At 34.1% G+C, this 16,549-nt stretch overlaps 1 protein-coding gene across 18 annotated transcripts in view; it reads right to left on the reverse strand.

The window, feature by feature from the left end:
* Positions 1-16,549, reverse strand: part of BBS9 (Bardet-Biedl syndrome 9) — a 517,916-nt gene that overhangs the window by 287,191 nt on the left and 214,176 nt on the right. For 9 of the 18 annotated variants that reach the window (XM_055293460.2, XM_055293455.2, XM_055293456.1 and 6 more), the window contains 5 exons: positions 13,841-13,894; positions 9,312-9,414; positions 7,242-7,346; positions 5,676-5,690; positions 544-684 (listed from right to left, as the gene is read on the reverse strand). In XM_055293460.2, coding sequence (XP_055149435.1) covers positions 544-684; positions 5,676-5,690; positions 7,242-7,346; positions 9,312-9,414; positions 13,841-13,894 — 418 coding nt within the window. The remainder of the gene's footprint in view (positions 1-543; positions 685-5,675; positions 5,691-7,241; positions 7,347-9,311; positions 9,415-13,840; positions 13,895-16,549) is intronic. The other 9 variants (XM_063609681.1, XM_063609683.1, XM_063609688.1 and 6 more) reach the window with 3 other exon arrangements.

The following is a 16,549-nucleotide window of genomic DNA, read 5'->3' on the forward strand; positions in this document are numbered from 1 at the left end:
ATTAAGTATGAAACCCTTCTAAAAACCAGAAGCACAGGATGCACACCCTCTAGCTGCTGTAGACAGCAGAACAAAACAGTACAAACAGCATCTACTTACGAGATTACTTTTCAGAGACATAAGAATATACTTTAAAAGGTACATATACAAAAGCCTACAATGAAGATAAATAATAAATATTTATACACTTAGAAGACAGATATATCCAAAAACCTACCATAAAGATGAATAATAAATATTTACATTCCAAGCCAAAAAAATTCACAGTCTAAAGAGAAACACTTGATGTTTTTATTTCTGAATACCGTAGCAAAATAATTATTATGATAATTTTAATCCAACTTAAAAGGAATACCTTATTACCTTGTTGATATAAGCTATTCACCTTTGAACAGGCAAAGGAGGGAAAAATCCTTGAGGCATTTTTATACTCTTACTTAACAATTATCTGATAATTACCCTATCATTATCTGCTGATGAAGGATTCCTTTCTAAATTCTTAGCATTTTTGATGCTGCAGGCATGTTATTTCAAAAGTCTTACCTGGGAAGAGACTAAGAAGACTGACTGGAGATTTGTTGGTATCAATAGTAATTTTGTGGCTTGCAGTTTTTGAAGGCTGACCTGGTAGGCAAATTAACTTTAGGGGAAGTCTAAATTTACATTGGATAACTCGTGGAATGCCTGAAATAAAAGAGAGATATGTAGATTCATAGACTTGACAAATAATTCGGCAAAAAAAAAATTGTACTACTAATAGTTTGAGCAGCAACATACCTTGGTTTGTTTGTTGCCTGCCTATTTTGTTTAACAAAGCTGAAATAACTGTAAATTATTATCATGATTCATATTTCATTACTATTTTTAAAAGGTACAAGGCAAAAATAAAATTTTAAAAGAAGCATAGAAATGAGATCTGTCTTTAATAGTAGTACATATTTTTTAAATCATCACATTTGGATACTATATAAAACATTACAGTTACTTACATTCAATTACTGAACTAAGTCTTTAAGACCTTCAGAGCTCTAGCCCTAATCCAAGACTATCAGCAAACGTGAGCAAAGAATATGAAGTTTCTATCATATCTTTAAGACTCTATATTACCATATCTAAAAATTTCTCTACTCAAAAACATTTTAAATCTTCAGCTTTTTTTACTTGATGAAGATTCAAATTATGAACATGAAAGCAAGATTTGCTCTTCTGAAGTTCTATTGAAGTCCATGTCCATTTTACACATTAATATGTAGAATATTACCTTTATATGAATTATACTTTTCTCAAGCCATTTAACTTTACATATCACTTTGAGTGACATTTTAGACATTTAGACATAGTCATTCAATTGTCAAATGATTTTAATACTCATACATGCATACTGAAATAGGTAACTGAATATATGACAATGAAGTTTCATATTAGAATTTGAATAAATCTTTTCAAAATCATTTTCAATATTTTTACAGAAAATGAAATTGAAACCAAAGCAAATTAGGCTCTCTACTTATAAATCTAGAAAAGCAATACTAAAATCCTAGTTTTCTCTCCTTTTGTTCTAGAACTCTGTTTTTGACTGGTTAAGATGAAAGGTAATATATAGAAGCCTATGTTGTGCCATAGTGCTGTAGAAAAACTGAACACTCAAAATATTCTAACTCTACTTGATGAACCCACACATTAATTCCTTTATTTCTTTACGAAGGAGTTAGGGAGCTGTTTAAAAATAGCAAAAGCAGAAGCAGTTAGTTTGGAGACATGATCCCAAAGCAGGATCCCTGGAATTAGCAATATATTTTGCTAAAGTCAATTGGAATTGTATGTCTTACTCCACATCCAAGCTGGGAGTACACTTTTCAGTATTACTTATTCACTAGGATAGTGAGAAATCACCAACAATGGCAAGCATATTGATATATGAGGTCAATTAAATACTTTTTCAGAGCATGTGGAGCATATTTGTCATTCTCTTCAATATAATCTATTACCCATCAAGTTTTACGTAGCTCATTTTTTGCTCATAACCAACAGATGTTAAATTCACTTCTCCTGGAACCTAGATGCAAATTACAACTGGTGTCTCTTAAGAAAAGTCCCAGGGTATTATTTCATGACATTCTGTGAGGTTTTTAGAGGCATGTGTATTTGTACTTTACAATGATGAGATGTTTTGACTCAAAATATTATGGTAATATGATCTAAGATACTGCACAAAGCACAACTGTCAATATAACCACAAAAAAATTACAAAGCACTACTTTCTCCAACTTCAAGGAAATTTCCATACACTCTATATATCCTCAAATTATGGAAATACACCCACTGAGTGTGTTTCCTCTACAATAAGTAGACTGTAGAGAAAATTTCAGATGTATCAATTAATAGATACAGTCTGGAAAGAACAAGGAAACTTAAACTTGTTTCCACCTCCTTCATTTTTAATGACTAGTACTACAAAAACAAATGCTTCCTTTTCTGACAATTCTGTATATTCACAAAAAGAAACTATCTTCTATATACTTTCAACCAAATTCTGAGCTAATTGTTCAAACCAGAATTTGGCTGTGAATGTTCTTCTAAAAGTATACTGCTAAAACTGTAGCCACTACTTTACTTGGACCAGGTACTGACTGAATTCACAGTTAAAAAAAATTAAATATAATCAACAACACTGCCCATAAGTGACTGAGCCTATATATTTGAAGATTATTGTCCTACATCTCCATGAACTCAGAGCTAAAGAAACTGGTAGTGTATATGTTTTCAGGAATCGAAACAAATGGATTGCAAGCACTAATAAACCCAAGAAGGAAAATACATTATAACTCAATTTACAGTTCAGTTAGGTCAGTTAATGACAATATCACACACTAGGGCAATGGTTTGCAGTTGCTAAGATTTGTAGAACCCCTCCAGAATATCTTTTCTCTGCAGGAATCATAAGCCTGTTTCATAGGACATTTGGAAAACATTACTTTGAAAAATGATGACACTCATACTTAATAAAATGATTATGGCTATTTTTTAAATGATGGCAGCTTGAAAAGTTTTACCATTAGGGAGAAAAAAAGAGTTATGAAATCGTTAAAAAAAAAAAAAGTCTACAGAAACCATCCCTTAAAAGAAAAATTAGAATGTCACTATTTTATAACACTTACTATCAAATTAAAACCCATGGATTTTACAATACAATCTCTAGTTTTTAGACATGGGGTTTATCAGAGGCACATTTCCACTGGGATTTACACCTTCTTAGGAAACCTGAAGTGTAAATTTGGCTACCAGTTACTCTTCAGGCTGTAATTATGTCTAAGAACCTGAAGCCAAAGACTCACAGAGGCATGTGTGGGTGTATGTGTTTGTAATAGAGAAGGAAAAGAATTACATGTATTTAAAGACTTTTCACAGTTGCTAGTAGAACAGCCTTCAAGTTAGTTGAAAGAGACTAATTGGTCCTAACTTTGCCTACCATCAGCAATATTTTCTCTCTATAGTTGGCAAAGTAGTCTCCATATCTGGCTTACTGAATTCTCTAAGTGTTACGCTGAGAGAAAAGAAACTTTTGTCATTTATTTTACTCCAATATTGGCCTAGTCATTTATCAGACTGACTGTTCTGTAGTTCTTTTTACCAGATATAATCACCTCTCCTTCAAACACTTCCTTTCCTAATCTACTAGAGGAAATGGATAGTCGTAACTACTATGGTGCAATTAATCACAAAATTATTTAACACTCAGAGAGAATATTCTCATCAAAACTAGCCCTAACAGAACATTTTATTTCCAGGAAGAGACTTCTAATTACATCTGGCACACCCCAAAAGCCCAGTATCACTGTCAAATTGGAAGCCAAAATGTGCTTTAAAGAAATAAAGGAAAAAAGAACATAGAAAAAACATGTATATATGAATAAAATAACCATACCTATATATTATACATCTATATAACGGTTTTAGAGCTCTTTCCAGGGGTCTGCTAGAGTAATTTCATATTGAAAACAAGGAACCCCAAAGCAGTAGCAATGTCTGGTAGCCAGAACTTCCTTGATCCTTTCCTGTTATGTCTGGCTGCGTACTGTGCTTCATCTGCAGTCATGTTTTACACTGCCCACGTCATGTAACTTTAATGCAGAAATAATGGAGACTAACCCTTATGGGACAACATAAAACCTCATTTGCCTCTCTTTTTTCCACATATAAAAGCAGAACTGCTTATCTGCAATGCAGCCCGAACAGATCAAGACAATAAAATGGATCAGTCTTTGAAATATGAAGCCTTGTGTGTAAGTAAGATCTAAGTGGCAACATATTATTTTCTTGCCTACTAGGTGCCGCCGAATATTTCAACTCCACTCCCTAAAGCTTAATTATAATTTTAAAATATATCAAAGAGATTATTAAAACCAGCTTTCATTTTGTATTGAAACACTACAATTTCTATGAATTGTGGGTTTTTTCCTCATAGTTTGGGCTGAATTTACAGTAAGAAGGAATAAATTTCTTTGAACAATAACCTTAACTGATTTTTTAAACTTAAAACTAATCATTTAAATAATAATATGATATTTTACAAAATTCAGTCCAAAATCTTAAATATTACAGGCAATCTAGCTAATTAAAATGTAAATATTCATTATTAATATCAGGTTATTTTTTAATGACCCAAATTCTAATTTGACAAGTATACTTTGTGTTATTAAGCTAATCATTTACTTCTATTAAAACACTTCTCATATAAATATATATATACCTTCCAGATATCAAGATGACATGTGCTATGCAACTCAGGTTGTTGGCATCACCCAAACTGCATGAGTAAATATTGCCACAATCTTTATTTCATTATATTTATTTAATTATTACTAATTAATATTGTTATCTAAAATGTATCTTAAAATAACTTATAAAGATAAACTACCACATTAAGTCTATATCTAAGAGGAAAAATAACCAGAGATACTTGTAGTGCCTGCTATGTACTCTGTTAGTATGCAATTCAAAGATGAGTGCTTGACCCCTGCCCTCAAAAAGCTCAAAACCTACAAGGAGAACCTAAGGAACAAACTTAATTAAGCCCATATTATGATCAGAATCATAGCAGAGTCAAGCAAAAGATGTGGGGAAAACAAAGTAAGTAACAACACTGACCCAAGCAAGTTAGAAGGAGTCAGACGTTTGATAACATTCCCCTACAAATTCTAAACAAGACAGGGAATAGGCCCACAGAGTGAACACACACATCATTCTTATCACAGAGAGGTGAATCTCTTGAAGCATGTAGGAAAACACAACTTAGAATTCAGTGACAAACACTCTTTTTTTAAACTCTTTCTTTCTTTTAGGTAAAATAACAGAGCATGGAACTAAATAACCAATGACTTGCAGAAATAAGTTGTCAGTAACACCTTTAATATTTTTCAAAAAAGACATTCTATTCTTACTCCTAATTTCATTCTTTCTCATGACTCCGAAACAACGAATAATGACAAATCTCTGTGGAAACATCTATTATGCTCTCCATAGCAGAATCAAGGCACTGTATCATCCTAAAGAACTTTTTCTAGTTAAAAGAGCAGTCCATAAGAAGAGCTCATTCATGGTATAATACCAATTCAATTCATCAAACAAATTTCAGTTCTGAAATTCATTTTTTTCTAAATTATCTTTACACTTACCATCAGGATTTCGATCTATCCATCACAGGCAATGCAAAAATGGGTAGGGGGAAAAGAATGCAACAAATTATCTGTGGTAAAGTTACAACACACATTTGACACATATCTGCTTAAAATACAAATTAAAATTTCAAGATTCTCACAGATGACAAATGACTCTCCAATCAAACACAAGTCAATTCACAATTGAGAGTATAACATAAATAAATGAAACCCAACAGTACATTTATTTATATTTCCATTCTCAGAAGTCTATGAGAACGTGTTATTCTAGTGTAAATGTGGGAAAAAAAAAAAAAAAAAACAAGTAAAGATATATGATCTAGCCAAACAGCAAAAAAGACTCAATAAAGGGGAAAATACATAATATTAATATTTCCAGTTACTTTTTGAATTTATTTTCTTTTAACTTTCCCCTTTAAAGTCAATCCAGTTCCTCTTTTTTATAATAATTTAAGTAAATAATACTATTGATAATGTCTCTTTTTGCTTCTCTTGGCATTCTGCAGACTTTCTCAATGTTAATTTCTAATTCACTTTCAACCAATACCAATGATTAGTAATCTTTTAAATTGTCTTTTAAATTACAGAAAAGCATAATAGCCAAAAATGGTTGAAAAATGCAGACTAAGTTTTAAAAGATCTGTTCTTAAGTATTTTAACACATAAGATGCTAAAGAGTTTTATTTAGTCACTAAAACAGTGTCTAAAATTCTGATTACTGCCCTAATGTTGGAGTAATCCATAATATTCTTTTCTACTAATTCATACTGATAGAGGCAGGAGGCAGACAAACGCTTAAACAAATATAGAAAGGTCCCAGGTGAAACCTCACCTTCAGGCTTAAAACAGCCTGAGGGCTGAAAGATCGTACTGCTGGTCCTGGATGAAACCCAAAACCCAGAAGAACTTCTGCCCCTGTGTGCCTGCCCTTTCCCAGTTGATTCTTTCTGAATAATGTCTTTTAGCCAATCGAATGTTGCCTTTTCAGATACTACCTACGGCTTGCCTGGACATGCCCGCGAGCGCACTGGGGAAATGGGGTGGAGCCACAAGGAATTGGCGCCTTACGCAGGGGAGGAGCCTGGCCTCATCAGCTCATGTGTGGAAGCCCTGGTATTCAATTTGTGAGGTGAAAACCTACTTTAAAAATTCCACCCTCCTCACTCTTCACTGTGTCCGCATGCCTAATTCTTCTTGGTCACGAAATAAGAATGCAGATTTAGCTGAACTAAGGAGCAAAAATCCTGCATCAATACTAGCCTTTAGTTCAAATAAATGAAATCTGACTAGATAACATTCTTCTATTAGAAATAAAAATGTATCAGATTTGATATTAACTGAAAAGAGGGAACCAAACATTACATATGGAAATCAGCTAAATAGACTTATCACAAACTACTCATAACACATAAAAGTAATGAAAACATACGATTTTACTTAACAGTAGAAAATAACATTTTCTCATTTAATGATATTTCACAGTATGTTTTCTCATCTTAAATGTGTAAGCATTTTACTCATAATTCCAACAACTTAAAGTAATGATTAAGCCTGTATGTTTACCTGTTGGTCTGGAATAAGAAACAACAGCATTTCCTTCCAATTCTGACGGTGTATAACTTCTTTGCAGATAAACAGAAAAGCTTACTGTTCTAGTCAAATCTGGTGCTATAAGCAATGTAAAAATAATATAAATTACATAATTTGGGGCAATTGTTATTAACAAGTTAAAATTTAATAAGCACTCACCACATGCCAGGTACTGTCATAAGCATTTTACATGAAGTAACTAAATCTTCACAACAAACCTATGAGGTTGATACTATTACTGTCCTCACTTATTATGCATGAGAAAACTGAAATACAGAGAGATTAAGAAGCTTGCCTAAGATCAGGCATAGTGGCTCACGCCTGTAATCCCAACATTTTGGGAGGCCTAGGTGGGCGGATCACGTGAGGCCAGAAGTTCGAGACCAGCCTAGACAACATGAGAAAACCACATCTCCAGTCCAGGCAACAGAGTGAGACTGTCTCAAAAACAGAAATAAAAACAAAAAAAGAAGCTTGCCTAAGGTAACACAGCTACTAGGAATTGACTCCAGAACAAGGTACAAAGAAACTGGCATTCTACACCACTGCTGCTGTTTACTTCGAGGAATAGACAGCATGAACAGAGAAAACAGTACACAAAAGGGCAAGAGAATTTGGGAGGAAAATAGCAATTTATCATGGGTAGAACATAGAATGAAGGAGAAAATGGATGAGGGAGTGTTACACAGTAGCCACTTCACAGATTGTGCGTGCTCATCTATGTTAACATATTTGGCCCCAATCTGTATTAGAGAGCCATAAGAGATTTTTAACTGGAAAAAATAAATTATTTAGAATGTATTTTAGAAAGACAAATTGGAAGTGTTGTACAAAATCAGAAATGCAAGCGAAAGTTCAATGGCTGGGTATCACCTATGAGGTTACTTCACTCAATCGTTTATCCATTCATTCTACAAAGATTTGTTGAATTCCTACTAACGGCAGGCACTCAACTATGGATTGGTTATACGGAGGCAAAAAAAGAAAGATATGTTCTTGACTTCATGAATAAGAGATAGAAGCCTTAGCAGAAAAGCTATAGTAAACCAAAAAAAGAAAAAAGACTTGAAAGGTAATTCAGATTATCTTAACAGGACTAATGACAATTTGGATATAAATGGTTGGGAGTAAGAGATTCTATATAAAGAAACCTTACTAAGAGTTGCCATTAATGACATGCCTACTATTTTAAGCATTATTATGAATATCTTTTATAGATTTACTTTTTAATTAAATCCTCAAAACAACCTTGTAAGACAAATATCATTACCCCCTTTTTGCAGATTAAAATAAATGAGGCTCCAAGTGATTACTAGTGTAGTTTTTGCCTACGGTTACACATCAAGTGAGTGTTAGAGCTGGATTCAAACTCAGGCCAAACTCCAAAGTCCATATTAATTCTTCAAACATTACTGATTCAATAAATAGATCACTAAAGAAACACCAATAAAGAAAGCCTTCTAAATTTTAATATTTAAAAACAGGCCAGGAGCGGTGGCTCATGCTTCTAATCTTAGTACTCTGGGAGGCCGAGATAGGCAGATTGCTTGAGCCCAGGAGTTCGAGACCAGCCTGGATAACACGGCAAAACCCCGTCTCTACTAAAAATACAAAAAATTAGTCAGGTGGTGTTTTCCTGTAGTCTCAGCTACTCAGGAGGCTGAGGTGGGAGGATCACTTGAGCACAGGAAGTCGAAGCTGCAGTGAGCCATGATCGTGCCACTGCACTGCAGCCTGGGCCAATGAGAATGAGACCCTGTCTAGAAAAAAAATAAATAAATCAAAAACAATTATAGGTCCAACAAGTTCAGAAAAGCACCTAGAAATCTGTAATCGTAAAAGATTAATTTGATCCAACAATCGTTAATTGAATGTTCATGCTGATGCTGAGAGGGAAAATATAAGCAAAACAACACGATCATTGATTTTGGGATGATCCCAATCTCACCATTCAGACATGAAATAATAGACATTAAATGAACAAACTAGTATTTTTTAAAAATTCACACCATGGTAGACTTTCAGCCAAAACAAAAAACTTACTCATAAATTCAAAGGTGAACTGATCACAAGTCAATTCTAATGGTGGTTGCACGTAGACTGATAATTTGGCTTTTTGCAATATCACTCTGTTCTGCAGTGTGACCTACGGAAACAGAAATTGTTATCAATAGAAAATTATATTGTATTCAAATTGATAGACTATCATAACTACTTAAACATAACTAACTAGCAAATAATTAGAAAACATTACCTGAGGAAAAAATGAGTAGTCAAAAACATAATACAGTAAGTAATAGATTAAAATATTCTATCAAGTAGAAACTATGCAAAAAAGTTAAACAGACTTTACTCAAAAGAATAAAGACTGGCAATATGTACATACAAAGATGCTCAATATCCTTAGTTATGAAGGAGATACAAACCAAAAACCACAATGAGATACTACTACGTACCAAATAAAATGGCTAGAATCAAAAGGACAGACGATAACATGTGTTAGCAATGATGTGGAGAAACTGGAACCCTCATATATTGCCAGTGAAAATGTAAATTGGTACAGCTACTCTAAGAAAAGTTTGGCAGTTTCTTCAAAGGTTAAACATAAATTTAACATATAACTTCACAATTCTATACCAACAGAAATGAAAACATATGTCCACCCAAAATCTTATACACAGATGTTCATAGCAACAATATGCTAATAGCCAAAAAGCAGAAATAATCCAAATTCCCAACATGATGAATGAATAAACAAAATGTGATATATTCATACAATCAAATATTGTTCAGCAATAAAAGAAATGAAATACATTATGAATAATATTAATGATAAAAACTATTAGCAGTTTTCTATATTCATGGAACCATGCTAACAAATTTATGTACATTATTTCATTTACATGCCACAACATGGGTGAACCTTGAAAATATGATGCTAAGTGAAAAAATCTAGTCAAAAAGAACCACATATTGTACGATCCATTTATATGAAATGTATAGAATAGGCAATCTATAGAGAAATAAAGTAGATTAAGAGTTGCTTAGGTATGAGAGAGATGGGGAATGGCAGCTAATGTGTATGGCATTTCTTTTAGGTGGGATAAAATGTTCTAAAATTAAATTGTGGTAATAGTTGCAAAATTCTGTAAATACACTATACTAAAAATCATTGGATTGTAACTTTAAATAAGTGAATAATATAGTATCTAAATTATATCTAAATAAAGCTATTTTAAAATGTTCTATCATGGTGACTCACATGTCATGAGAAAAAAATAAAATAAAATAAACCACCATTCTATATGGTACCTTTTCTATACAGCAGTTCAGTCTAGTTACTAGACTTTGTTATATGAGACAGATACACACATTAACATAATTGAAGGACCATTCTTATTGTTGAGAAAAGCAGTTTTGAAGTTTCTTTTCAATAAAAAGCATGTATCACCTCTTCCTTGATTAAATATGTATAATATTTTTATATATACAAGAATATACAATTGGCCCACAAACATTATGTACATATAATTAGATTCAGTAAATGTATTAATTTTAAGTGATGTGAGTATTCTGCACAACTTAAAAATAAGTTAAAAACATAAAAATTTTGACTTGCAAAGTAAAATTTTTAAGACAACTATTGACGCAATTAAATATGATAAACACCATGAACAACAAATACTCAATTTTTACTTTGTAAATCCTGGGAATACATAGGGAATCATCATGCCACAAACTAAACTTCCTCAATGATGTCTGGCCATTGTAAACATAATACCTTTTTAGTAAAACCCTGATGGTTATTATGGCAGGAAGACACCATGCAAGTGCTACAAACAACTTTCTTTCAACTAGCTAGTCCATTAAACAAACAAGACACAATTTAAATATTCTACTATTACAATAATATAATACTAGTCTGTACATATATTTTTAAATAAAATGAATAATATTAATGATAAAAAACATTAGCAATTTTCTATATTCATGGAACCATGGTAACAAATTATTTATGTGCCATTATTTAATTTACTCTACAAAAATGTTTGCCAGGTACCATCAACCGTTTTACAAAAGACTGTGGCTCAGAGATGCTTAGTAATTTGCCCGAGGCCACTTTGATTGTAAGTGGAAGAACCACAATTTAACTGCTATGTGCCAGAATCCAGAGCCCACGCCTTCAACTGTGGTTAAGACTGAAAATAACTTTGCAGATGAAAAAGTATCCCTATTTTACAGTTTAAAAAATAGAGGTTCAGAGAAGGTAAATAACCTGTGCAAAGCCGTCAATCCAAGTAGAGAGTTGAAAATAGTGACCAGGAAAGTCTCATGAGAGCTCAGTTTTAAGTAAAAATGAAAATTCCTTTAAGTAGTAATAAGCCATTTGAAAAACAGCAGTCTGGCTTTTCCTGGCACAACGATGTCTACTTAGACAATAATCACAGAATTTTACATTGTAACAAGAAGGGTTTGCATTTGGTTTAGTTGCACAATCGTGATAGCTCTCATGCACATATTTATTGAACCCCAACAATGGGCTAGGCCCTTTCAAAATACAAATCAAGGAGATAGGTAACAAAAATAACAACAGTAACAAAGAATAGTTGTGTTTGAGCCAAAAAAGAGTTAAAGACTTGGCTAGATCATAAGTCTTATATTTTAACAGGAAAATAATTATAGAATATTAAGGAGAAAATATAAAACATTGATACAAGAATTTGCCATGCTATTTTCTGCCTCTTATGAAATATAACCCTTACGAAATATAATACCAAATTTTTATCCTAGATATATAAATATGACACCAAAGGCCAGGTATAAACAACCACTCTGCCTAGTTGCCTGGAATACATGGTCACGCATCATGCACACATACTCAAGGTAGCCACATCTTCATTCACTTGGAACGGATGGAAAAATTTTCTCAATTAACAGGATTTATTATGATGGAAACTTGCATGGTTATATATCTTGGCTGCTGTTGTTATAAAAGGTCATAAGGAGAGATTTATAGTAGAAATTTGTATAGAAATTGTCAGACAGGATCAGGAAGTTATTGTGTCTGCTGTGTGAGTCCCGCCAATTTTCTGCAACCCTTGCCTGTTGCATTCTTTCTCGTGCTTTTATAATGGCAATGAGAAAGACAGTTGTGACTTAGGTATTCTCAAATATAGTAAGTTCCACGAATGGAAGGAGAATTTTCCAGTAGTGTCATGCCATCATTTTAAGGTGGCTACTACACATGAAAGCTTAAGAACTGCATGGGAGGGAAAGGTATGTTTACTTATGGTGCTAACTCCTGGTTGGCTGGGGGTACAATTAGCATGAGCAATGTTATCTAGTTAAGGCACAAGATCTCTTATTGCAATTAACAGTGCACTCCTAAATTATTACATGTATGTGTCTGAACGTTATCAGTAGATAGATATAAAAGAGGTGTCCCTATACAAAAGTACAAATTATTCCTGGAACTTGACAGTTATTTCTTTTTCTTAAATGTTTGATTTCTTGCCACTAATGCCTTTCCAGATTCAGAAGTATTAATGAGATAGAGCCTTTGATTGGATTGGGGGAAAGGAGGTTGGGGAAAGACCACCCTTGTTTCCAGTGGCAAGAATCCAAAAAACTTAGCTTAGGAAACTGTTGTAAGATTCAGCTCCCTTCAAGTTCGACCAAAGATCTCCACATTTGGGCCACCCGCTGGTTCCAGTGTAAGCGAACACAATTGGTAAAGCTTGGTGCCCTGTCAAGCTCCTCCAAGGACAGCAACCCATAATCTAAGAAAATATAAAGCCCCATCCAAGTTTTGACTAAGTGAATTGCCAAAATCCACAACCTTCCCTTGCTTCCAAGGTCTGGGCAGTGATAAATATTTTCAGCTTAATAATGTGCTGACTGATTGCCATATTTTAATCTAAATGCTTTAAGAAGGTTCTACATTTAAGTTCTAGTTCTAAAATTCTACAATGACAGGACTAAAAATCTTAACCAAAACCACATCCTTAATATTCTATTTTCCAGGACTATCAATTTGTTACCATTCTTTGTGGCATCTTCATTTAATATTTTCTTGCTATATATACATCCACTTAAAGTTATGGCAGAGAGATGGCTGGAAATTCTTTTCAAACACACACATAATCATAGGTAGAAGAAAGATATTAGCATCCCCATGCTTCTCCAATATCAATTCACAGTATACTATGTATGATGCTACTTGATTGGTCTATTACGAATGGTGATGACACAATTCCTTTAGCAGATTTAAAATGTTAACTTTATTTCCAAAGAAAAAAGCCTGGATCATGCTACACATTTAAATAATGGTAACAGTACCTCATAATAATTATTTATATTATATACATATTGCTATAAATGCAATTACCAGTTTTATATTTGCAAGTAACAGTAAAGGTTTTCTATTCACTACTCAAGGCTGGGGAAAAATCTACAAATGCCAAGTGTTTATTTTACATTTCTGTAAGCTATTTACAAGTTATCAACAGTGACAGATGTGATGAAATAAATCATATTGTTTGCACATTACAGTCTAAAATCTGGTACAATACCTTCACCGTGACAGAAGGGACAAGGTCAGTTCCCACCTCAACATCGGTCGCTTGCTGTAAACACAGAATTGAGAAGGCAAGAAAGAATGATTTCAATATTACACAGCAGTGAGTGAACACAATGGGTGCAATGTATATTTCCTACTATCAAAATAGGAAACTATAAAAGATTTATTACTCTAATGACAGACTAAAAGAGACAATCTGGCTTTTTTGATGCCTTCGTCCGGAAAGTCATAAGCTAATATTTAAAAACTCATCCCCTGGGCCAGGCGCGGTGGCTCACGCCTGAAATCCCAGCACTTTGGGAGGCTAAGGCGGGTGGATTACGAGGTCAGGAGATTGAGACCACCGTGAAACCCCGTCTCTACTAAAAATACAAAAATTTAGCCGGGTGCGGTGGCAGGCGCCTGTGGTCCCAGCTACTCGGGAGGCTGAGGCAGGAGAATGGCATGAACCCGGGAGGCGGAGCTTGCAGTGAGCCAAGATCACGCCACTGCACTCCAGCCTGGGCGACAGAGAGAGACTCCGTCTCAAAAAAAAAAAAAAAAAAACTCATCCCCTAAAAAGCAAAGGTCACATATTTTATCAAACCACTCCATTCCCAGATTTACTTAAATATCGAAAGTATTAATTCTATTAACTTGTTATTTATATTGCATAGAAGAAGACCTCCCTGTATGTCCCAGAAAAATATTATGCCATTCTTTCAGGTCCCTGTATTTTCACCCTGTGTAAGGTATGTGTTATTCTGATTAATAACATGTATCTAAGACATGCAGCTAATGATATAAAGATTGAGTGGCCTTACACCCATAAAATAAAAGTAGGCCATGCGCAGTGGCTCATGCCTGTAATCCTAGCACTTTGGGAGGCCGAGGTGGGTGGATCACCTGAGGTCAGGAGTTCGAGACCAGCCTGGCCAACATAATGAAACCCCGTCTCTACTAAAAATACAAAAATTAGCTGGGCGTGGTGGCAGGCAACTGTAATCCCAGCTACTCGGGAGGCTGAGACAGGAGAATCGCTTGAACCCGGGAGGCGGAGGTTGCAGTGAGCCAAGATCACGCCACTTCACTCCAGCCTGGGTGAAAGAGCGAGACTCTGTCTCAAAAATAAAGGGGTGGAGAGGGGAGGGGAATGGAGGGAAGGGAAGGGAAACTTTTTTTAACCAGTGCATATCATAAACTGATTCAATAAGCATTCTTTGAGCGTCACCTTGTGTTACCTACTCCTACCTCTTAAAGAATACATAGTATAATATAATACATAAAACACTTCCCTTATCACGTGTAACTTATTTTTTAGAGTGATACATTGGTAGGGGAAAATGCTCTATGATAGAATAAGACTAAGGGGTGTCATATTTTCTAATAATACCCTTATGAATTCTGGGGACCAATTAAAATTATGCCTCTATCCAACCAATGAATATGATCCATTGCGTTTTTTTACTTGAAGTATTTTTAACTAAGAAAAACTAAGCCATTTCTAAGCAATGGGGATCCTATGATGTAATGAGCATCAGCAGAATTCAACGTTGAGAGATTCATATTCTACTTATGGCTCCACAGGAAACCATTTAAACTATGATCCAGCTTCTCAATTGGGAAGATGGGATAGTAATGCTTATCTCCTCTAAGAAAGACTCCATTCTAATATAAATTATATTACTTTTTTGAGATGTGTGCTTTCATAATAATGATTCAAAGTAAAATATTAATTCAGGCTTTGTAATCTAATAATACCTAAAATCCAGGAAATATTTTACATTTAGCTATCCACAGATCTAGAAGAGAAATCAACATCTCCTGTTTCCTGCTCATTTCAATCCATGACTAAACACCTAGATACTTCAAGGACAGCAGTCCTTTGGGAACATAAAACTATAGCAAGAAAGAAATGGCTATAAGAAGACGTCATGGCACCAAAGCCACATAAATTGTGGGGCTAATGTTTCCAATGAGATGAATATGATACCCTCAAGAAATCTCTTAAGAAAGAAAAAATAGTAACACAGGGAAAATGAAGCTGGAAAGGGACACCTACTTAAGAGGAAATAGCATTCAGGGTTACCAATAGGGAAATATACATTGTAATATAGTGCTACTACATAAGGAATTTTCCTACAAAGACTAAAAGTTCCTGAAAAACAGAAAGGGAATTCCTCATTCCAAATAGCCTATGCTGAAGAGAACCTAGAAAAACTTATATAAGTTGCCAAAAGGAAAAAGCCATTTCCACAGCAAGAAAATGTGTACATTTGTCAGCTAACTAAGCAGAAATGTTCCACTTAGACTACACCCTTCAGGTAGAATGAAAAATGGTGTGTGCTGAATGGCCAATGTTTAAAACAGTGCCTCTACTATGTGACTCAGCTGGGTGAATGTTTCTTTCATATATAGTCCTACTTTTTTGTGTACCCTATTTACTATAATATAGCAATGTTAATGTGATTTTTATCACAAATTGGATTGGCTGTTTATACTAAAATTAATCTTTTGACACTCATGATATACGTTTTAAAGTATGTTCTGATACCTAAATAATGAAGACACTTCCCAAGCAGAATTATATGATATAAACTCCAAATATGGTAAAATGAGTGAATTCAACCACTTCCCTAAACTGATCATCTGTTGGTAGAAACACAGATAAACTGCAGTCAGTGAGACATAATCAATCACATCCTAACAGGTGCTTATAGAA

Source organism: Symphalangus syndactylus, chromosome 9 (assembly GCF_028878055.3).
Source record: "Symphalangus syndactylus isolate Jambi chromosome 9, NHGRI_mSymSyn1-v2.1_pri, whole genome shotgun sequence".
Lineage (NCBI taxonomy): Eukaryota > Metazoa > Chordata > Mammalia > Primates > Hylobatidae > Symphalangus > Symphalangus syndactylus.